Genomic DNA, 23,238 nt, shown 5'->3' with positions numbered 1-23,238 from the left:
TTCTTCTCATTAAAAAACACATTTAGCATATTAAGACTTTTTTAGCGACATGGCATATCGAGTGCATGTTTGCACTTCTCCTTAGTCAATGATTTGCTTATCCTTAGATCGATAGATGAGTCAAATCGATTTAAATTTTAGGATGTTCAAATTTATTTGATAAGATGATCGAGTTAAGTTAAGTCAAATCTAAAATATACTGAGTCGTTGAAATTATTATTTGGTTCAAACATAATTTAAATTTTATTCGTTAAACTTTCAATTCAAATTTTGTTTGATTAATTTTAACTTTTGCATTTCAAAACTTAGTTATTGTTGGATATTATTCATAAATTTTATTCCTGAGTATTATTCATAAACAGTTCACAATATCTAACATCTATTCATTTTTTTATACCTAACATTTAGATTACTAATAGTTGACGATCCAGCTTCACATTCCGCCGATCAAATAAATTTAAAGGTACGATGAATCTTGACATAGCGCCCCGCCCATCAAATAAATTTAAAAAGTGCGATGAATCTTGACATGACACCCTAGGTTCACCAGTAATTAATCGTCGTCTCTAATATCTATTCATGACCTTAACAAACTTAACATATATATGTTCAAGTTTATTTATTTAATTTAAAAATTATTTAAACCCTCTAACAAATAACCAAAGAATAATTTCAAACATATTATAAGAGATTTTTCCTTAAATATTGATCATCTAAATAAACCTCCATAGCACCTCCTAATTTACCCGATAATAAAAAAACAACTTTCTTGAAAAGAAACTGATCACTCCAAGATTAATTAGCTCCAAGATTAATTAGCTCGAAAAGATAGATATATAATACCAACTAAAATTTTAAAAAAATAAAACTCAAACTTGATCGCAAACGTTTAATTTCATTTATAATCCTATATATTCTTTCTTTGCACCAATAATATATACCTTTACTTTTAATTCTAACAAACTTTGCGGTCTACACAACAAGGAAGGTTATTTAATTAACTTGAGGACTTTCTTTAGCGCACTACAATTGTTGAACTGCTTATTCTCCTTAGAAATTTTAGCATCATGATAAATTCAAGTTAGCTCCAACTTTGATTAACAATTGGAATGATCTAAATCTTACATCAACTCCCAAAAAAATAGAGCAACAAATCATGAAACATGCAAGGAAGCTATAAGGGCGAGGAGGAATGAGGTTTGCAAATAGCAATTCAACTCGTAATGCAATTCTATTCCTTCTTGTGAACCATTTCAAGAACATGATTTACCCAATCCACATCCACCTTAAATCAGAATGAGACACTGAGTTTTCCATCACAAGCGGGGTGGTACGGCAATGGGGAAAACTTACGACAAATGTGAATTCGATCTTTAGGCAATACTAGTTGTCTAGGTATGTCCACACGCAGATGAAACTTACTAGATAGTAACTACGCCTACTTGAAACAATGGATTTTTATATCCGCGTAAACTACGAACTAAGTTGAGATCACTGTCCCTCTCCAGATTCTTTCTTTGAGGCTTCCTTGATCTCATCAGCTCCATCCTCCTGTCCAACAAAAGGCTTGTTAGGAGAGAATATCGACAACCTAACTGTTAATGCAACTCATAAAATTTGTCAGGCTAACCGTAATGTCAGAGGTCCACAGTGTCAAGTTGTCTCGTATAAGTTGCATGATCAAGGTACTGTCCTTGTACGATTCTTCGCCCAATGTATCCAGTTCCGAGATAGCCTCGTCAAATGCCTGAAAAGGACACCAACAGAAAAGGTTATGTAGAGTTGGAAATCATAATAATTGGACTCAAATCGTTCCTAAGCTGACTTTTCATGTAGTCTCTAAAATTTGAATTACATAGGTTGAGATCCAAAACCATATCCATTTCATTGTTTGAATATTTGAATTTGGAACAATGACAAACTAAAGAAACACTACACTTCCACTATCTCAAGCAACTAGCCATCATAACCTTGGACGGACACTAGTTACTGGCAGAATACAAGAAACAACATTTGCAACAAGAAACTAAAAGTGAGATGCATGTTGAGGCTCGACAAAAAGCTTTTGGCGGAGAGTTTTGGTGATAAGTCGGTGGAGATTGGGACCAATTATGAAGCTAAAGAATCAGCAAACAAGTAGTCAGAAGCAGGAGCCGAAAGTTTCTCAGAGGCTTGAATAGAAGCATCAAACTTCTCAGAAAATTGAAACTAGTGTTATCAATTATGTACTTCTATTTTAACTGTATAAAACTTAGAAGTAATAAGGTGATTATCATATATTGATGAGATGACATTTGCTCATAATATTAATTCTCTCTAAATTATTACTATATAATACAATTATCGATAACAGATGTTAACTTTTCACATTAATAATCTGAAACATTTGAATAATTGAATTCAAATATTCTATAATAAAATGATATAATTAGTGAAATGATATCTTTAAAATAATAAATGCATATTGTTAAGCTATATATTAATTATATATTAAATATATGATATTATTTGAACTCTATTAAATCTGTATTATGATATCATATATAATTGTGTCATCAGTTTACATAAGCAATATTTACAAACAATATAGTCTGATATTAGTTTTTTAACTGCATTTTTAGTATTTTCGTGATTATACATACATGATAGAAATATAATAATTATAATCTCATAGTTATTATCAGCCTATGTTAATGGGATGGAATTATATAATATTCATTCATTTTAATAAATAAATATTATAAAATAAAATCAAGTTATTGATAGTCTGCTATTGCACACTAATAAAAGCTATTGAAAGTATACTAATATTACTTATGAATAGCAATATTTATTAAATTAGCAAGCAAATTATTTAATATCATCTTTAAAAATATGAGTTTTGAATTAATTAAAAATACAGTACTTTCAATAGTAGTAATTATGTACAATTTAATACAACAGCAAAACTAATAGTTATTTTTTAAAAAAAGTATTTAGTTTTTCTCATTTTTTAAATCTTTAACATGAAATTATTTGTTCATCCTCCAAATCCAATCTGACAAATCCCACGGATCAAACCAATCAAGTAAAATTTCAAACTGTAGTTTATCCAAACATCTCAGAAATAGATATAGAGGTAGGAATTTGTCAAGTGAACCACATTCCTTCGTATACATCAAGAGTAAAAGGGGTTGGGTAAAGCTTGAACCCAATTCCTAAAGTGATGGATATAGGTACATAGTCAAGAGAAACCATATACCAGAATAGAATAGCTTGCGCCACCCATGAGTCAAAATTTACTGGACCAAATCCATGAGTATAGATTTATTGGACTAAACCCAATACTGGTAATGGTTCCACAGACCAGGGCTATCCACATGGTACAGAGCTCTTTCATAATTAAGACAAATAATTAAAAGAATAGGTTAACTATCACATATGCTGCATAATTAATGGAACAAGGAATATTGACTTTGGATATACTTCAACAAATATGAATATGTAATGATGAAAGAATGGACACAATATTAATTTTAATAGAATATTGCACCGGCCATTAGTTGCAAGCCAATCTTGTTTTGTAACCGGTGTCTCAAAAGAATCACTTGATGTTAACTTCGATCTAATAAACAGAATTAATAACAGATACAATATTATGGTTGTAAGATATCAACCCAATGACAAAGCAGAAACAAGAAAAGAGATGAAGGGGAGAGGATATAGACAAACCTGCTTGGCGAGGCTGCAAGCACGATCTGGTGAATTAAGAATCTCATAGTAGAACACAGAGAAGTTAAGTGCCAGCCCAAGCCTTATAGGATGAGTTGGAGCAAGATCAGCTAAAGCAATATCCTGTTAGTAAGTTTCTAATTGTCAAATTGTCAAAGAAAATATCCGAGACAATTAAATAATGTCATCCAAAGCCCATTAGCAGCCTGGTTGTGAAGGAAGCTGTTTTAATCTGATCAATTTTTGTAGCATTTATTGTGCAAGTAATGTTTATGTGCCTAATGATTTAGGCACAATATAGATATAGATATATTTTTTCAAGAGAGACAATTATGTCGATAATTATTATTATGTCCATTAAATAGGTATCACACCATAAGAAAAAGGCATTTTAAAAATCTGAAGTTATGTCAGGGCACACAGCCTAAGCCAGGTTATTGTTTGATCTTTCATGTGCAGGCCGGCCAATTGTTTCCTTGACAATCCTAAGTCCCAATGATATAACAATCACACTAAGATTTATGTATGTAGGGTAGGATACACAACAATATCAACAAGCAGCAGCATTAATCCCAACTATTTTGGGTTGGATAATATGGATTTTATTCTCCATTGAGCTCTAATAAGACTATATAACTGAGAAAATCTATCTCTTATATCACGTTTAAAAGAAAAGCTGCATCCCTGACAAAATATAGATCTTTTATATACTTTTAGTTATGTCAGTCGCATTTTTTGGTCTCCTGCTACCCGCACCTTCAGCTCCAAACAATTAACTTGTCAAAGTATAAAAACTATTCTCCATCTTTAAACATGGACAAACAAACACAACTCTCTCATATCATGAATTGGAGCTACACTAAATTTCTCCTGAATAGTAATTTATTTATTTTTTATCTTCTTTGATAACCTTACCCATCCATCTTAGCATTCTCATTGTTATGCTAATTTATGTTTCCTAGTTTCCCAACACTCCAAGTCATAAGTTGTCAGATCATACTATTATAAATTTTTCTTACTCTAGGAATACACAACAATTAAAGCTCCACTCCACTACCACTCTTTCTAATGGTATCACCTTCAATATCTAATTCGTATTGAATACTATATTTATCCACCTAACACAATTCTGAGACTTCTTTTCTTCTAGTGATTAGCTTTGATGTGTTCATTTTAGTTTTAATTAATTACAAGCATATAATTTCTGTATGTTTACTCAATTCAAGCTTGAATTTATTCTATTTACAGGCTTATCCGTTAGCAAAAAAAAGTGATATCCCTAATAAAGCATCTCAATCTATTTATTGGGAAAAAGAGTACATGTAAAAAACTAATTCAAATTCTCCCACCCAAAAGAAAATTATTCTTGTCTTGAAAAAAAAAGAGTAATAAACTATATAATTTGTAATCCTGAACTTAAATATGATCAAAATTTGTTTTTACTTACTTTTCTCACCTTGATCTTTAACCAATTATGCCCACTTTAAAGTTGATGTTTTCTATCATTTCATGTTGTGATCTTGATAGAAAGAAATGTGGACCAATTTGAAAATATATAACTATGTTGCAAATACCTGTGCAGATTTGTAAGCTAACAGAGTGCTCTCAGCAGCTTCCTTCCTCTCGGCACTAGTCTTGAACTCTGCGAGGTACCTAGGCATCACAGTACAAAAGTATAATTGTAAAAAATAGAGGAGAAAACGTCATCCCACATGCATGTTGTACAAACCTATCCTTTTCTATGCCAAAATATCTTGGACTGACCGACCTGTGGTAATCACCCTTCATCTTGAGGTAAAACACTTTGGATTCAGCAGTACTGGCAGAGGGGACCAGGTGGGAATCAAGCAGCTTCAGGATGCCATCGCAGATCTTGCCGAGCTCAGCCTCCACCTTGCTGCGGTACTCCTTGATCAGTGTCACATGATTCTCGTTACCACGACCCTCCTCTTTCTGTTCAATTGAAGAGATGATGCGCCAGGATGCACGTCTAGCCCCAATCACGTTCTTATAGGCTACTGAGAGGAGGTTGCGCTCCTCCACAGTAAGCTCCTCCGTGTTGATTGTCTTCACCACCTTTTCCATGTATTCCACCATCTCCTCGTACCGCTCTGCCTGCTCTGCCAGTTTCGCCAAGTATACATTGTCCTCGCGCGAGGATTCCACAGGAGACATGTTGCTAGATCTGGATCACAGAAATCTTCCTCTATCGAATTTCGGACACCAGATCGGCATTAAAATCCCAACTTACACAACAAATACACGATCAAGATTCAAAAGCAACAAAGAATAACGATTTTGTATGAAAAATATGGCTTTAGGCACGATCAGAGGATGACAAAACCAGACGCCACAAGACAGAGAAATAAATATTCAACAACCTAACCCTAAAAACACAAGATAGACACAGTACCAAATATTCGGCAGAAATGGAGTATGAAATGGACAACAAAATCCTTCCTTTTCCGTAAAAGATGAAACTTTTCGAATCGACAACATGATCCAAGAAGAGCAAACCGATTCGAAGATAACCTAACCCTAAAAACACAAGCTAGACGCCGAACCAAATATTCGGCAGGAATAGACAACAAAATTCTTCCTAACCCGCAAAAGATGAAACTTTTCGATCAACAACCAACAACATGATCTTAGAAGAGCAAACCGTTTCGAAGACAACCTAACCCTAAAATCACAAGCCAGACGCCGAACCAAACATTCGGTAGGAATGGACCACAAAATTCTTCCGCTTCCGTATAAGATGAAAATTTTCGAATCGAGAACCAACAACATGATCTTAGAAGAACAATCAACAGCGCGGGATGAAGAGAAACGAAAGCGGAGGAAAGGCGTACCCTTCAACGCCAAGGAAGCGAGACGCCCTAGCGATTCTTTCTCCCAATCCTTGCCCTCTACCCTTTCCCTGCCTTTTGGATCGTGCTTTCTAGAGAGAGAGAGAGAGCCGTGATGGGAGAAAATAGGGCAACACCTTGTCTACCCAACGGCTCACCGGTGGCGGCGAGATTGGGAGGACAGAGACGTGGCAATATGGGACCTACTGTCGGTTTTCATGTAAAGACGGGTACGAATATGAGTAGATTTAACTTTTAAACGAGTGGAATAGTTTACAGTCAAGTGGACTCCCGTTGAGAATAACAAGACACGTGTAGGTGCAGGATTCGCGGCATCAGAAATCCCGATCGATCCCGTCTCCTTGATTGGCTGAACCGCGTGTAACACGGTCCGACTTTTCCCCCTGACAAGTAGACAGCTAGACAGGAAAGGTGACATGTTAGAAATAGATCGTATTAATTCAAATTCAATTTAATAAAAAATTATTAAAATCAAATAATATTTTTAAAGAATAATTTTATATTAGATTTACTCCTACTTGATAAAAAAAAGATCGTCTCTTTTTTTTTCTTTCTTTTTTAATTCTAAAGAATAAATTTTACGTTAGGTATGCTGTACAGACTAAAAAATTAGTCGGATAAAATTTTAAAAAGTGCCGCTAATTCTTGACTCATCTTATTTTTCATTAAAACACATTTTTTATTCGACTTTCTTCCAGTCTATTCATGTCGGGAGCTTAGCCCTACTCAGTAGGTCGTGAGCTCGACTCTGCTCGACAGATTGGTAGGTCAAGGGGTCTGATCTGTTTGGAGATCTACTGTTTTTTTTCGGATGACTTCTCAGGAGATCGGCTTCCCACTGTTGCGCACCATAGAGATCAGATTGGTAGGTCAAGAGGTCTGATTACCTTTATTTGGGAGGAGGTGAGGGAAAGAGAGGGAAGGATAATTAAAGAGAAGGAGAACTTAATCTTATAAATAAAAGGAGTGAGCTAAAGGAAAGGTAAGCTAGAATTGGTAAGCTTTAATCTTGAAAAATATTTTCTTACACCTCAATTTGGAACGTGATATATTTAACTTTTATTCTCCTCGCCTAGAGTAATACATGTTAAATCTTCCCTTCCTCTTAAACCAGATAAACATAAATAATTTACCTAGAGGAACCAGATAAACATAAATAATTTACCTCTCTTTTCATTAATGAACCCATCTCCTCATCCCATCCAAAGGATGATTTTGGTTCCCAAAAGGGGAAATTTTTTAAAATAGGCATAAATAGTAAAGTTATTATAAAAATAGGTAAAATTAAAACTTTTTACCAATCTAGGTGAGATGAATTCATATCCAGGATTTAAATCCCGGTACTTATTATTTTTTATTTATTCCCTTATATTTCGGGATTTAAATCCCGGATATGTATTAATTATCGGGATTTAAATCCCGGTACTTTTTTTTAAAATTTTTTTTACAAATTATTTCATTTTTCATTTGCTTAAGTTTTATTTTTTTAAAAATAAATTCAAATCCGTAATAATTTTTTATAATTTCTTTTACAAAGCTAATTTGTTTTATTAACATATGTTTAAATAATAATGATCCGGCAGTAAGAATGGGAGTCTCCATTTAGCAGAGTCAACGCCACGTGGAGGTCGAAAGGTAAAAGGCCAACCAGAAGCTTGGCCGAGCGGATAATGATGGTGACGACCGGCTGAAGCTTCCGAGCGGAAGCAATACACCCCGGCGGGAAGTCGGGGTTCCGACGCTCATGATGAACAGTATAGTAGTGCCGAGCGGATGGCCCGCTCGCCCGAAGGAATAAAGTATCAACACTGCGAACAGTCCAGAGCACATGACCAGGAATACCCCGAACGGACGTACACCTTAGTCCGGTCGGACATGATGGGACTGCCAAGCTGCATGCCGCTCGGTGCGGAAACAGAAGGGCTAGAATGACAAGACAGAAGATTATGCTATCTCATCAGAAGATTATGCTGTCCCATCAGAGACGTGCTCGGACTGTAGCAGTAAGGGGTCAGGCAAGCTCCTCTGACAAGCCCATACTGGGTATGGGCTGAGGACACGCGTGTGCCTCGGTGTATGTGCATCAGCCTCCTCAGAGCTCTATATAAGAGCCCGCAGACTTCGCCAGAGGTATGAAAAACTCTGATCTTCGGAGCTATTTCATCGTCTTCTTCTTGCCTGACTTGAGCGTCGGAGGGTCGTCGCCGGGGACCTCTCCCCGGCCCGACTTCTGTGCAGGTTCGCCGGAGGTCTGTGCAGCTGGTCGGAGATAGAGGAGAGCGCCACGTACCCAGCGTCCGTCGATTCAGCGACTCGGACATGATCAAATAATAATAAATTATATTTATATTTATTAAATATATTATAAGTTATTTTAGAAAATAATTTCAATAAACTGAAAATAAAAGATATTCTGAGATTTAGCAAATATATTAATATTATCACATCTAAATATAAGGAAAATCGACATTTATATTATTGGTAGAAAGATTGTAACGTCTAAATATAAAAACATTTATCAAATATGCTACAAATTATATTCAATCGGTACCACATCTCGGACGTCGACGATTTCGGTGTGGAAGGAATCGTCTGAGAAAAGGAATTCTACCACCCGTATTCCGCTCATGTGATTGTTGGATTACAGCGTCGTTATGTGCATCATTTCCAGCCTCTTCGTCATCCCCATGATTGTCCTCTTGTGGATCATCATCATTAGCTTCAGATAAATGGAAACGCATACTAGATATATCTACTGATTGGAGGTTAGATATTGTGGACATGCGTTCCATTTGAAATGGAGCAAAAAAAATATTTGTAGAAGGAGTAAAATAATCAGGTCCCAAACTACCCTGAAAATGAGAGCCTAATTCAAACATTGAAAATTCTAAAGTGGTCGGGTGGCCAAAATCTCTATCGGTTGGCAACGATGATGGACCCGAAAATGGCTCTGAAGATGATTAGGGATCGGAGTAGTGGCCAAACCCACCTGATGTGGGATAACCACCAAAACTTGTTCGGGCTTGTGTGAATGAAGATGAGCCAGCTTGCATTGATAGATCTCTCCAGACTGGCGGTTCATAAATAGTATCACAGCTCATACGAGGAGGATCGACATACCTTTGCCTTGGTTGACGAGTTCTCGGACCTCTACCTGATAGTTCATTAGCGGTAGGAGTGAACCCATAATCAGGAATATGCATATCATCCTGAATGATATATTCACTTGGGTAGTCCATGTATCTTCGCTGCTCCCCAAAAGCTCCAAGAATAGCCCCAGCCATCTGGTTATGCTGTTGTCCGATCAGAGCATTATCTGAGCATTATGAGATCCATGCTCTCTCGTGAGTATCAATCTAGCAGAAGAAGAAAAAAATAAATATAATGGTTGTTAAAGTGCAATTGAATATTAATTTATGAAACAATTAGAGAATTTGGTGATATCTTACACTTCCTACATGAGTGGCCCCCTCGATTGTCATAAATCTTCGCGTTATTCGCCTGTACCGGTCTCCATATTGACTATGATACTGTTGGGTCAATAAACTGGTATTACTGTGAACCACAAATTGTTGGCGGTTATTCCAAATGTTAATATCTTTTGCCCATTCAACTCTCCAATCAATGTCATACTTTCCCTTTTAACTGGTTGAATGATAACCACAATGACGAAAAGGAGGAACAGGGATAAACTGGAGCCAGCCGAATTGTTGTCGTACCCTATCTGGATAATACCATTCGACGACATTGAAGCATATCAAGGCCGTCCAAATGTCCTGCCCAGATAGACAAATCGGATCTAACTGGTGAATAAATTGAGCATATGGCTCCCCAGAGATCTACATAATGTCATAACAATTAGTCTTTACATTAATATAGCTAACATTGTAAACGACAAAAGTTAAAATAACAAAGATCTTACTTGGTGGTGTGTTTGAACGTCGAATTCATATTTCCATCCCTGCAAAGTGAATCGCGGTGATTGTCGCGCTTCTTTCTTACCTGCCCACTTGAAATCATAATTTTATCAAGTGAATGAGCATATAATACTTTAATCTGAAATAATATGAACAAATAATTATTGCACCTAGTCCCGAGCGGAAGCATGGGTGTGTGTTCTATCCCACCCCTAATAATAGGACGACATTGAGTGAATCGCTCTCATGCCCATAGCTGCAGAAGCAATAAGGGACCCGATATCTGACTAATATATGGGTCAACGGCATTACACAAATTGCGGTATAAGTATGCAAGGCATGCGCTACCCCAACTATACTCTTGCATGCGATGTAAATCCTCAACAAATTGAAAGAACATGTCGTGCACATAACCCTCTGTTTTAGAGCCCATCAGATCACCACCTATCATTCGCAATATAGTAGCACGAACATAACACTGTATAGTTTCGTCGGTTGCATTGGTGGGAAGTTTTGTTAGATCGAAGGTTTTAGCCAGCCAGCTAATTGAAAGACGTCTCGGCTTCATATTAGAGGGGTGTAAAACTTGATCAAGGAACCTTAAACAATAGTCATATATGTCAACATTCGCTCTACCAGATATCGCTGACCCATGAATAGGTAGACCCAACAGAACTGCAACATCTTGCAAAGTTACTGTCATCTCTCCTTCGGGCATGTGAAATGAATGTGTTTCCGGCCTCCATCTCTCAAGAAGAGCAGTAATAAGTGCTCCATCAATACGACGATATCCAACCTGGAAAACCCCTAAGAATCCTGCTACGCTCATCCAATAAATAAAACGATCATTTTGAATATTATACTCATTTTGATGTAGACTGGTTCGCTTCACAAGCAAAGGTTCAAGGTAACTGGCGTCATATGACTCACCGCGACTTGCTCTAACCTGAAGAAACATTGTACAACAAATTAATTTTATCATAACCATAACATATGTGCACAAATACAATGACAAAGAAATTAACGACACAATTTATTTTATTACCACATTATCCTATACTGTTTCGGATCTATGCGACGTCTGTAGATGTAATAACTCGCCATTAACTGGACCTGGATGTCTAAGGTAATCGGCACGTCCATGCCTGCGGTCCATATCTATACACAGATACAAATGAATATATGTATATCAAATATTATATCATACTTATACACAAAATCTTTGTTAATATAAGTGCGTCATACATAATATTAATAATGTCTTACAAAGTTAATTAAAAAACACATGTCTTACAAAGTTATAAAATATTTGAAGTTACATACGAACAAAAAGAATTAAACATGTGGACAAGTTTTTCTATTATGTCCAGGTTGCCCACACCGTCGACAATGTTGCACTCCGCTTGTGGATGGTCCAACGTCCATCTCATTTCTCCTTCTTCCCGCTGGCTTACCCTTTTTTCTCTTCGTGTCTGGGTCAGGTATTAGGCATCGACCATCATCACCTTCCATAATTAGCCAATAGGCCTCATTACCCAAGGGATGAAAACTACTTTTATAGCATTTGATCGCAGTTGACAATAAATACACAGCATCTATATAGATAAAATAATCTCTTCCAGTTGCCATACATGCTGCTATTGCATGCGAACAAGGTATCTTCGTCTCCTGAAATTTTCCACAACTACAATGTTGAAGGCGAAGATGTATCATTTGCTTATTACCTCCTTTTCGCATTTCACGGGAGTATCTAGTCTTCACTTCAAAAACTCCATCTTCACGATTGAAAGAGGTTACCTGATGGGTGTACGCAACTTTCAAACGTCTATCAAGTAATTTGAGGCACTGCGAAGTGTACACTTTGTCATTGGTCATCTTATCAGAGTACACATTTCTTTTGTTATCAAAGTACTTGACCGTGTTATAAAATGTGTGCTCGATAAGGGCAGCAACAGGTAAACGACGTGCATCTTTCAAAACTGAATTGACACACTCAGCTACATTTGTATTTGCATGCCCATATCTGTGACCCCCATCATGGGACATTGACCATTTTTCTATTGGGAGCGATGAAATCCAGTTTCATGCCTCATCATTCCTCTCTTTTACCCACTCCAAAACTCGTTCACATTTTCTTACTTGACACGTCCTCCCTATAATGTGACATCGGTTAGATGTTGTATATAAAACATGTATGCATAAGTATTAATAGCATTGCGAAGTTTTGTAACCGTACCAGCCTTTATGAGTAAATTCTTGAGTCCAACATTTTTGAAGCGTGTGTTAAAATTGCTGGCCACATGACGGAGGCAATAGCGATATTTTGCATGAGTTTCATCCCAACCGAGATATTGGTTATTCATTGTCTGCATAATTCCAATATGTCTATCGGAAATGACACATATACCATCACACCTTACTACATGTGTTCGAAGGAGCGCCATGAACCATCCCCAACTGTCCACATTCTCGGACTCTACCAGCGCATAAGCCAGTGGAATCATAGAGTTATCTCCATCAATGGTTGTTGCAATTAGGAGTGAATGTTTATACTTACCATAAAGGAAAGTTCCATCAATTTGGATCACTGGCTTTGTGAACTCGATACTGTCAATAACTGGTTTGAATGACCAAAATAGCCGACGCAAAAATTTTTTGTTGAATTCAACTGCACGATGCCTGACATGAGTGTGATCATCGAATGCTCACCATACAACACTTCCAGGATTTGTCTGTTGCAAAGCTGCAAAGAAATATGGTAGACGTTGGTATGATTCATCCCAATCACCCCAAATTCTGGCAATAGCCTTCTATTTAGCCTCCCATGCTTTCCTATAGGAGGGTTTGAAATGCAACCAATTGTGAATTTCAACGATAATACTTCCAACTGACTTGGATGGATCTTTCTTCACCCCTTCCAATATGCAGTTGCATATAAAGTTTGAGTCCAATTGTCTGTGATCAAGCGATATAGCCCTCGCAACACATGTGTGTGGACCTTTATATCGTGTTATGCCCCATCCTCCACCAAGTTTCTTTAGCCTTGCTGCACGTAACTGCCAACTACATCCATATTTAGTGTTCCTACATACGACTGACCAAACACGCGAACTTGACTAAGCAACTTCATATTCTCGACTGCAATTCAAGGAATACTGTTTAACTGCATTAATTACATCTTCCTTCTCTTGAAACTCCAATGTTGTATCAAATTCTGTACCAACTACCATTCCAACTGTGTTACCCACTGATCCGATCCAAGACGATTGTGAGGAAGAGGCAATGATCGAAGTGCCTGAAGCATTTCAGTTTACTGTAGGAGGCAACTACCCTGTTTCAGCAGATTGGAGCCCATCACTATCTTCCTCTTCTGAAGGGTTGGACTGACAATCATTTGTTGCTATTGGTATGTCAATACTCTCAGGTAGTGGGACATCTGAATGGCTCAATACACGAAAAGACTCCATAACTTCATGTGATGGACCAGCCTCATCATAAATACTTGCGCCGAGACTTGGTTCGAATGGAGCTTCAGACAATGCCTGATTCGGAACATACACACTTCGTCGATCACATTGTAGAGTTGAATCACCAAACGGTTGAGAACTTGGAGCACATACACTGTGACGACTAGGCAGTATAAAAGGATCACCAATTAGCTCTGAAGTAGGAGCATATACACTATGCCTACCACTTTGCATAACAGGTTCATGCAAAAGACCCAAACTACGATCACAAAAACTTCATCTACCACCCAGCTCTGCCTCCTGAGTACATACACTTCTCCTACCCTTAACTCGATATTTTCTAGTTTTCACATATAGTTGAGGATAACTTGTACTTTCAACAACAGCAATACTATCAACAAGGGCACGTATATCATCACCATCTTTGACCTCCATACAATAATAATGGATGACTCCATTTGACATACAAGGCAATCTATATATTATATCAGATATAATATCATCTGATCGGAGCTCTAATTTCTGGCTTATGGACTCAATAAGGTCCCTATACTCGAAGCTCTCTTGCAAAAACACTACTCGATGCGACCCTCCTTCATAATCTGCACCGTGCTTACCCTCAACGATCCTACCTCCATACCTAACAAGGACTTTTATTTTTGAAGTCATTCTACAATAAATAAGTAATGGTACACCAAATTTTAAATAAACTATAATTTGTAAACATAAAGAAATTCTCAACAAACAAAATATCATAACACGTTTTTTTAATTAAACTAATGAAATAAATTATTTTTTATTTTCACATCTCTTAAATTAATATTTTTCATTAGTTTAAAATTTAAATTTATTATCAAGATAAAGTTATTTTAAACACATCAAAATTTTATTTAATAGTAAACTAAATGTACTAATTACATTATGCTTAATAATACTTTAAAAAAAGCAAAAACCTATACAACTAAATTACTAACGAGTTATAATACAAATCTAATATAAAAACTACATAGGATACAAACACTATATATTTTCACATACCTCAAATATAATATTTAATATTACTAACTTAAAAAATCTCTCATGGAAAATCTCAAGTTTAAAATTACATACTAAAATTTTCTTAATTAATATGAAATACTAATAAATTCATTTCACTTACTAGCTGCATAATAATAAAATTAAAAAATTTACTTACTAATTAATTTTTTTTTAAATTATTGTTAATTCTACTTTCAAATGGAAAAAGTAAGTTGAATATTTAGTTTGTAATCATGTCAAAGGAATAATACAGAGTGATTTTTCTAATTACAATAAGAAAAAATAGACTGATCATATTATTTCCAGAGACAAATTAATATCTGCTGATTTTAAAGAAAAAGAAAGAAAAGGGTACAGATTAATTAATTAAATATTGTAATTCAAAAGGCCGAATAAAAGTTTTGATTGATTGAGCATAATGTTAATTCATTGGTAATTAGAAAAATAATTAAAATGTGAATTTAAGTTGTCAAATAATTAAGAGTGTAAATTGTAAATGATTTAATAATAATAAAATTAAATGATTTAAATTGATTAAATTATTTAATTAATTAAAATAATTTTGAAAATTTATTACTCGTGTTATTTAGGATTATATTAAAATATTAAAGTATTTTTTTTATGAACTCAAAAAAAGATAGATAGTAGACAAATCTTTAGGATAATTCTACCATATAAGCGAGTGTATTTATCTTTTTTTATGTCTTTAAATTATTTTTATCTGTGAATAAATAATTAAATTATATATAATATTGTATCATTATTTTAAAAAAGGTATATAATTGATATTAAATATGACTTAATATTGATATTTATCTAACAAGATTTAAACGAGGGAAAAATTAAAAGTTAAACTGAGTGCTCTATATTTTTTTTCGTCGACACTTATCAAATTATACAGATTAAGACAAGGATTCTATCCAAAGTTATAGCTCAGTACAATTCTAATTTCTAGATCCGTCCCTGATTATTTCATGTAATTAACAAGTTTTCAAGTTGTCACAAAATCAATAATTATAATTACTTATTTTTTAAAAAAATAAAACTAACTTGAAAGAAACTTGATGATATCTATTTGAATTGTTTAATTCATTTATTTGAAATTTAAGCAACCGATATCGGAAGATAAATAAATCTTTAATCTACTTGTAGAAATGCTCTTGAGATAAAAAAAAATACCTGTTTTATCACAATTTTTCTCTTCCTAGCTCGTTCGCAGCCTCAATTGCTTTGAAAGCTTTCCCTTCAGAGCCGCGCTTCTCACAATTAATTCATTACACATTTATATAGAGAATGATGTGCTGCGCATGTTAATTAATGACTGTTGCTCAATTATTCAATTCGACATGTCAGCGGGATTCCTGCCCATTAAATATCAGCATGATGCGCTGCGCATATTAATTAATGACTGTTGCTGATCAGCAGGATTCGCGTAACATGTCTGTATGTCAACGTGATTTCTACTCGCTGTATGTCAGCGAAATTTCCGTTGCAAATTGATTAAGATTCCATTTGATTACGTTTTGCATGGAGCAGCGTCAAGAAAACTTTAACGGAAACTTTAATGGGACCATAGCACATGCGGCTCAATACAAAATCAATAATTATAATTATTTTTTAAAAAAAGATAAAACTTAAGCAAATGAAAAATGAAACAATTTGTAAAAAAAATTTAAAAAAAAATACCAGGATTTAAATCCCGGTAATTAATACATATCCAGGATTTAAATCCCGGAATATAAGGGAATAAATAAAAAATAATAAGTACCGGATTTAAAATTCATCTCACTTAAATTGGTAAAAAGTTTTAATTTTACCTATTTTTGTAATAATTTTACTATTTATGCCTATTTTAAAAAATTTCCCTCCCAAAGGACACATCTCTTTTCTCTTGACTTAGAGGACACACCTCTTCTAAGAGTAACCTCAAATCTAAAGTTATAAACCCAACTTTATCGTGGGACCTACTATGCCACATCACTGTCACATCAAAAGTAAAAACTCTACAACTTTTATATACCTCTTTCTACAATCATAAATCCAACAAACAACTTTATATTGGACCCACCACATCATTATCTATATTTTCTATTTACTATCTTATTTACTATTTATTTATATATTATCATAAATATATATTTATAATATACATGTTAATTAATTTATTAATAATATATATTAGTTTATTTAATATTTTTAAATAAAGTATTAATTTAATAATTAACTACATTTTTTCACTAAATTTATTTACGAACAAAATAATTTCATAAAAATATTATTGAAAATTTAATAATTTGCAACATTAACAAATAAATCATTACAATGAGATCATAAAATAAAACATAGTACATAATTAAAATAGAATTAAATACAAACGAACTATAAAGTACAACATAAATAAAAAACTTACAAATCAACGAACTATAAAGTACAACATAAATTTTAAAAAATATAAACGTCCACAAACTACAAAAACCAACATAAATTAAAAAACATAAATGTCTACAAATGACAAATCTATTGTAGGCCACGTCTCTTTATAATTTCTTCAACTATTTTCATATGCCAATGAAGTTGTGTCTCTGTCATTTCACTCGTATCTTTCATAATCATATCATAATCCTTTTGCTTTAGCTCGAGTTCCTTAAGTGCCAATTTTTCCTTTTGATATTGTTGCATTTGTTCTCATTTCACGCTGAAGTCTTCGTCTTCTGTAACTTTGGTTTTATTCTTTCTTTTCGCCTTCTGTTGCCCTATTGGACGTGAGCGAATTTCAGAGTCACCATCAGTATCCGGATTGGTTGAAGAAGTATGTGCTCCTGATTTGGAAGTCCTCGCCTTCTTGTCAGCATGACGACCAAGAGATTGTGGAGCTCATTTCTCGCACTCTGTTATAATCTTCCATACGTGTTCATACTTGAAAGTCTTATTCTTGTGTACCTTTTTCCACATATCATGTGTAGCGGCTACAACATTAGCGTCACTTTCACCACTAGCTCTATTGTTGAAGAAATTATTGTACCATCCTGAGAACTTACCAATATCAGGCATAACTCGATAGTAATGTGACTTTATCGATGTCCATTCTCTTGCTGTCGTACCCGTAGGCCGATTATCATTATAGTACGTGGAGGTACGTTGCCAAAAATGCTTATTCTTTTGTGCATTACCAACTTTTGGGTCATTGGTAATAGTTCCCCAAGCTCTTGCAAGACATTTCTTCTCGGCGGTTGACCACATCACCTTAGCTCTATTACAAGAGGCATTCATTTCTTTGTCATCCTCCTCATTATCCTCGATGTTAATATTTTCTATCCCAGGTGCCGTCGAATGTGGTGGAAATTGAGAGCGTAGCATTGAAATTGGTGTTGGGAGCTCTCTATCGGATCCAGATCCTCCCAGACTCACCTATCGAGATTCATTCAACGACATGCTTGATGGAGATGGAGTAGTAAACACTTGAGAAGGAGGTTGCATCATAAACTGGCCACCTATTGAAGCATAATCAGATGGAAACATGAAAAATGGAGCATGAGGAACAAAATTTGAACAAGTGGGAGTATTTTGTGAAAATTGAGTTGCATAAGCAAATTGCGACAGATGAAGATTGGGAAGAGAATACAATTGAGAATTTTGAGAGCTTGAATTTCCCTCTGTATTTGGAGAACCAAATAAATTGTTGAATGAACCACTGAATCTTTCACCCATTTGGAATAAGAAGATAGAAATATCGTGGAAGAGAAATTATGGAGAAAGTTTTAGATAGTGAGTAGAGAAATGAAAAATACTTCTCTATTTATAAGTAAAAAAAAGTTATTATTAAAATAAAAAAAATAAAAAAAAATATTAAATAGCCTTTTTTTTACCTTTGTCAAAAAATAGACGTTGCCAAACAACGTTCATTTTTGCCAAAATGAACATTGTCGTTCAATTTTGCAAAATGAACGTTGTTCATTTTTGTCAAATGGACGTTGTCTGATAACGTTCATTTGATTAAGTTTTTTTTTTAAAAAAAAATTAAACATTTGCTTGACAACTAACATGGGAACCATGTGTATTAAATATTTTATTCTTAAAAGCACCATGAAGCCAACATTCAATTAAGCATCCAAAATTGGATACTGGCTTCTTTAGTTCTCAGTTTTTTAAAGTGGTGCAATGCAATTGGATTTACAAAACCCTACTTCTTGGGTTTTGTAAATCCACCATTGCAGACACCCTAAGGACAATGTGACTTAAAGGGACTTGACTTGAGGTCTTCTAGGAGGGCCGAGCTCATCTTGACTAGATCTAAGCTCAGTTTGATTAGACCTGAGTTCATCTTGACTAGATCTAAGCTCAATTAACTAGATGCTCATCTTAACTTAACTTGACTTCTAACTCAGCTTGATTTTTAACTTACTTAATCATGTCACGTGATACCAATTATCTCCACAACACCATATAATATTTTATATAATTTTTTTATCAATTTAATTTAAATTATTTAAAATTAATTAAACTTATTTTAAGACAATTAATTAGTGATTTGTAATTGTTACTACCATTAAATATTAAATCTAAATAATTCTGATTAAATTTATAAAATTTTCTTATATGAAAGTATTATATATATAATTTTTAACCGAATTAAATTAATTTTTTTTCTAGCATCTAGTAGTAGCTACTATCTACCCACGATACATTATAACAATTACTATATCGTTGTTACAGCACCATTGAAATTAAAAAAAAAAAATAGTACTTGAAATATGATAGAATATCCTTACAATACCCTTTTAATGATTGTGACAATTAGGGGACACCTTTTTGATTTTCTCTTAAATTATTTCAATTTTATGAAAATCAAACCGTCTAACTATTGCGTATAACAATATGAATATAATTATTGCAACGTGGAGTGAATTAGTATTATAGTAGCTTTGGCTTTAACTTCTAAAATACTTTGGAATACAAATAATTTTAGGGATGAAAAATATAGTGTGATGCTCTTTTCAATTTCTTTTTAAAAATGAAACATCCTTTTAACTATAATAAAAAATAAAGGCTCTTTTGAGTTTTGCCGAGAAATATTTTGCGCATTTAATCTTCATGTCAAAGGACAAGATAGTATTCAATTGAACTAATAAAATGCAATCGAATGTAATCGAATAAGATTAGAAATCAAACAAAATGGAATATAAAAAAGAAAATATGAATTATATTTCTTTATTAATCATAAAAAATGGTATGATAAAACTAGTGAAATGTACTTGAACTGTTTGATTTGTCTTCCCTTCTAACCATTTTGACCAAATTGATTCATTTATAATACAATTTGTATGACTTGTCAACTTTACTTGTCTAATTGAATTGGCTAGCTAACTAATTGTTTGGTTCGATCATTCAATCTAGTTCAATCGATCCACCTAATTTGATCAACCTACTCGGTTTGACTAAGTGGGCTAGACCTAGAAATATACGTACTAGTCAATTCAATTGTGTGGATTTCATCTAGTGTTTTTGTCCAATCAGCTCAGCCTTGAGAAAGAAAAAATATTTTTCAACATGGATATTTAATAATAAAAAAATATTTTTTAAAGAAATTTTAATAACAATTTGGATCAATATTAAAAATAATTTAATTTGTTTAGAATTTTTTCAAAATTATTTTGTTGTGCAAAGAATGAGCCTAATTTTAGCTACAAGTATATTTTTTTTGGTAGAAATGATTTGTGTTGGGTCACAAATGAGGCTCCCATGAACATAATAACTAATTGAAGGCCAGATAGCAAAGTATTGGTATCTGCATAGGTGTTCCTCTAATAGCTCTTAGGATCAATTCAGAAATACCTCATTAGGTACCTAACCTCTCTTATGTAAAGGACCGTTGTGCTAGGACAAAATACCCTATGTGACTTACCTGCCTGTATTTTATCGTAGGACCGATGGTACTGGACCACTTAGGGCACCCTATATAACCTTTGCTCTAATATAGAGCAAAGTAAGAATGATTCGCCTCGCATGACCAAAATTATGCCTGTCATGGACCCAGCCCATGCATGACCCAGCACGGCCCATTGACGATACAACTCCTCCTTGATCTCTAGGTTAATAAGAGAACCAATCTCCATGGAGAAGTATCTATGGATATCTCAATGGTCACATTCAGGGAGAAAATCATTCATGCAATTGGTTGACTTTCCTTCTCACTATATATATATATATATATATATATATATATGATTATTTGTCAAAACAAGAACGAAACAAAACTTCCAAACCTGAAAATGAAGAAGAAAAGATAGCAAAGGAAAGTGAGCTAATGAAAACTTCTAGAAAAGGGTAAGAACTAAAGACCCTAATTAGGTTAAGTCTGTCACCAACTTCAACTGCCCTTGCATCACTGGATGACCCTCCACCGCATCTCAGGCTGTCAAATGCCCAAATTCATCATCCTCCATACACTAAGAGTAGCCTCTCTCTCTCTCTGTTCTTTGAATCTATTGCATTACTCAACATTTGAATAGGTGAAGAAGAAAGGTAATGTTCAACCACATTCTTCAAGTGAACACTTGCCCTTTTTTCCTTTCTTCCTAAACTTTCCAAAGCATCTGTCTATCCCATTCATATATATTGTGCTTATCCAGCTGTGGTCAATCATCAGCATCCCCCAAGTGATTCCTTCAACAATCTCAATGATCAGTATCCATAATTACAAGATCTTTACTGTAATAAATGGTGTTTGTGGATTAAAAACTATAAAGGTAGTGATTTGTTCAGAAGTGTGATGATAGAAACAGATTCTTGCACAGAAAGAGTTGAAGAGAACATATGAGATTCCCACGACAACATGAGCAATACATTCATGGAGAAGGAATATGTTTGACTCTAAATTAAATTGCAATCAGCACAATAGAAAAGTTGGTCTTTTTTTTTCAGTAGAAAAAGGCAATGGAACAAGAACAATAAGTAGTGGAACAAATACAACACTAACCTTCTTGTCGGGTGAATCCTACTAGAAAACCACAGCCGAAGCTTTCATATCGAGTTGATTCCAGCAGCAGAAGGCCAATTTGGGTCAAACAATTAGCTTTCTCACGTTGCGGGAGCAGAGCGGAGCTCACACGAACCCCACTTCGGTGAACTGCGGCGGCCTGGCCTTCAGCGGTCGCCCCCTCGGTCTCTTCGCCAGGCCAGGCTGATCGGGGTCACCGTCTTGCTTCGGGGGGCGTCCGCGGGGGCGCGGGATCTTGGGCGGGGCCAGGGGGTCGACGCTCTTGGGCGGGCGGCCACGACGCTTGGGAGCGGCATCGGCGGGGGCGGGGTGCCGGGGCTTGGGAGGCCGGCCGCGGCGCTTGGGCGGAGGAGCTTCCGGATCGGGGCGGAGGTAGACGTCATGGCCGACGACGACCAGCTCGCCGGCGGAGGCCATGGTAGCGAGATAAGCAGCGAGCAGTGAGGCGTGGGACGGCGGGAGGCGGTCAGAGTAAGTGGACTCGATGTGATCCGAGATCGAGGACTTGCTGGCGCCGCTGTGGCCACCGGCGGCGGAGATCGCGGCCAAAATCATCTGAAAGCGAGAATCAGGGAATCAAAAAACGGATTTGAGGGCGAGAGAGGACGGAGTAGCAGCAGTACCTGACGGTAGGGAGGGAGAGGCTGGGTCCGCGGGTCGTCTTCGGGTGTCGCCATGGGAGGAGACTGGAGAGCGACTTGCGCTGCTACAGGTCAAGGTCCGGTAATGGAGGGATTTGGGGGATTTGGGAATGAACACAAGTAGTAGAATTGGGAAAGTGAGAGGAAGAAGAGTCCATACTTTTTAATTTATTCAATTATATAGTATATATATCATATTAAAATTTAAGCCATTTTTTTGTTATTTTTAATGCAAAATAAAATAATGGATGAATAAATTAAAATTTAATTTATTATTATTTTTACATTAAAGTTTCTTAAACTATTGAAGTGGGCAATAAAGAATGGTGCCTATCTCAATTATGTAATGGATTTTTTTTTATAGAAAAGAAATTTGAAGGATTTTAAAGGCAAAAGAGTTTAGGATCTTGATCTTGATGCTAATCAAGATTAAAAGGCAAATCATAGAAAGGCAACTTGGTATGTTAAAGAGGGATCAAATTAGAGGTGTAAATGAATAAAATCGAGTTGAATAATATAAAAATATTAATATTTGAGTTTGAGTTTAAAAAATATATTGAGTTTGATGTTTTGGGTGAGACGTTATTAACTCCCCTG

The 23,238-nt window shown here is 35.2% G+C and overlaps 4 protein-coding genes across 8 annotated transcripts; all 4 read right to left on the bottom strand.

Annotated features, from left to right (window-relative positions):
* Nucleotides 1-1,206: 1,206 nt before the first annotated feature.
* Nucleotides 1,207-6,720, bottom strand: LOC122047491 (14-3-3-like protein GF14-C). Of its 4 annotated transcripts, none has more exons than XM_042608831.1 (6): nt 6,564-6,720; nt 5,441-5,917; nt 5,286-5,364; nt 3,712-3,834; nt 1,631-1,747; nt 1,207-1,551 (listed from the first exon to the last, which is right to left on the bottom strand). In XM_042608831.1, the coding sequence occupies exons 2-6, from the start codon at nt 5,884-5,886 to the stop codon at nt 1,492-1,494; spliced, it is 825 nt and encodes a 274-aa protein (XP_042464765.1). In that variant the 5' UTR covers nt 5,887-5,917; nt 6,564-6,720; the 3' UTR covers nt 1,207-1,491. The 4 variants fall into 4 exon arrangements, with proteins under 4 accessions (XP_042464765.1, XP_042464768.1, XP_042464767.1 ...); XM_042608834.1 differs by having other exon boundaries at nt 5,480-5,917; XM_042608833.1 differs by having other exon boundaries at nt 5,441-5,896; nt 6,564-6,719.
* A 5,860-nt stretch (nt 6,721-12,580) lies between these two features.
* LOC122048789 lies at nt 12,581-13,728 on the bottom strand. The gene is made up of 5 exons (XM_042610313.1): nt 13,655-13,728; nt 13,380-13,561; nt 13,208-13,330; nt 12,735-13,115; nt 12,581-12,651 (listed from the first exon to the last, which is right to left on the bottom strand). Exons 1-5 carry the CDS (start codon nt 13,726-13,728, stop codon nt 12,581-12,583), a joined length of 831 nt encoding a protein of 276 aa, XP_042466247.1.
* Nucleotides 13,729-17,877: 4,149 nt separating this feature from the next.
* LOC122048788 (glutathione S-transferase T3-like) lies at nt 17,878-18,711 on the bottom strand. Its single transcript, XM_042610311.1, has 2 exons — nt 18,463-18,711; nt 17,878-18,411 (listed from the first exon to the last, which is right to left on the bottom strand). The coding sequence occupies exons 1-2, from the start codon at nt 18,709-18,711 to the stop codon at nt 17,878-17,880; spliced, it is 783 nt and encodes a 260-aa protein (XP_042466245.1).
* A 2,547-nt stretch (nt 18,712-21,258) lies between these two features.
* LOC122047492 (HMG-Y-related protein A-like) lies at nt 21,259-22,797 on the bottom strand. 2 transcript variants are annotated; one of them, XR_006130545.1, is made up of 3 exons: nt 22,624-22,797; nt 21,980-22,555; nt 21,259-21,666 (listed from the first exon to the last, which is right to left on the bottom strand). XR_006130545.1 is itself a non-coding variant. In XM_042608835.1 (2 exons), the coding sequence occupies exons 1-2, from the start codon at nt 22,675-22,677 to the stop codon at nt 22,106-22,108; spliced, it is 504 nt and encodes a 167-aa protein (XP_042464769.1). In that variant the 5' UTR covers nt 22,678-22,797; the 3' UTR covers nt 21,854-22,105. The 2 variants fall into 2 exon arrangements, 1 of the variants encoding a protein (XP_042464769.1); XM_042608835.1 differs by lacking the exon at nt 21,259-21,666 and having other exon boundaries at nt 21,854-22,555.
* Between the last annotated feature and the right edge of the window lie 441 nt (nt 22,798-23,238).

The sequence above is a fragment of the Zingiber officinale genome, chromosome 2B (genome assembly GCF_018446385.1).
Source record: "Zingiber officinale cultivar Zhangliang chromosome 2B, Zo_v1.1, whole genome shotgun sequence".
Lineage (NCBI taxonomy): Eukaryota > Viridiplantae > Streptophyta > Magnoliopsida > Zingiberales > Zingiberaceae > Zingiber > Zingiber officinale.
This window is presented reverse-complemented; position numbering and strand designations above follow the sequence as displayed.

What these genes read in the sequence shown, in the direction of transcription:
- LOC122047491 (XM_042608831.1), bottom strand. Translation starts at nt 5,886, where the DNA reads ATGTCTCCTGTGGAATCCTCGCGCGAGGACAATGTATACTTGGCGAAA. An exon ending in TTTGGCATAGAAAAGGATAG is followed by an intron (nt 5,365 to 5,440) that starts GTTTGTACAACA and finishes TGTGATGCCTAG; the next exon opens with GTACCTCGCAGAGTTCAAGA. An exon ending in CTTGCAGCCTCGCCAAGCAG is followed by an intron (nt 1,748 to 3,711) that starts GTTTGTCTATAT and finishes TGTCCTTTTCAG; the next exon opens with GCATTTGACGAGGCTATCTC.
- LOC122048789 (XM_042610313.1), bottom strand. Translation starts at nt 13,728, where the DNA reads ATGGTAGTTGGTACAGAATTTGATACAACATTGGAGTTTCAAGAGAAG. An exon ending in TCCATCCAAGTCAGTTGGAA is followed by an intron (nt 13,331 to 13,379) that starts GTATTATCGTTG and finishes ACCCTCCTATAG; the next exon opens with GAAAGCATGGGAGGCTAAAT. An exon ending in AATCCTGGAAGTGTTGTATG is followed by an intron (nt 13,116 to 13,207) that starts GTGAGCATTCGA and finishes CATTCAAACCAG; the next exon opens with TTATTGACAGTATCGAGTTC.
- LOC122048788 (XM_042610311.1), bottom strand. Translation starts at nt 18,711, where the DNA reads ATGGGTGAAAGATTCAGTGGTTCATTCAACAATTTATTTGGTTCTCCA. An exon ending in TGATGCAACCTCCTTCTCAA is followed by an intron (nt 18,412 to 18,462) that starts GTGTTTACTACT and finishes GAATCTCGATAG; the next exon opens with GTGAGTCTGGGAGGATCTGG.
- LOC122047492 (XM_042608835.1), bottom strand. Translation starts at nt 22,677, where the DNA reads ATGGCGACACCCGAAGACGACCCGCGGACCCAGCCTCTCCCTCCCTAC. An exon ending in CTCTCCCTCCCTACCGTCAG is followed by an intron (nt 22,556 to 22,623) that starts GTACTGCTGCTA and finishes TCTCGCTTTCAG; the next exon opens with ATGATTTTGGCCGCGATCTC.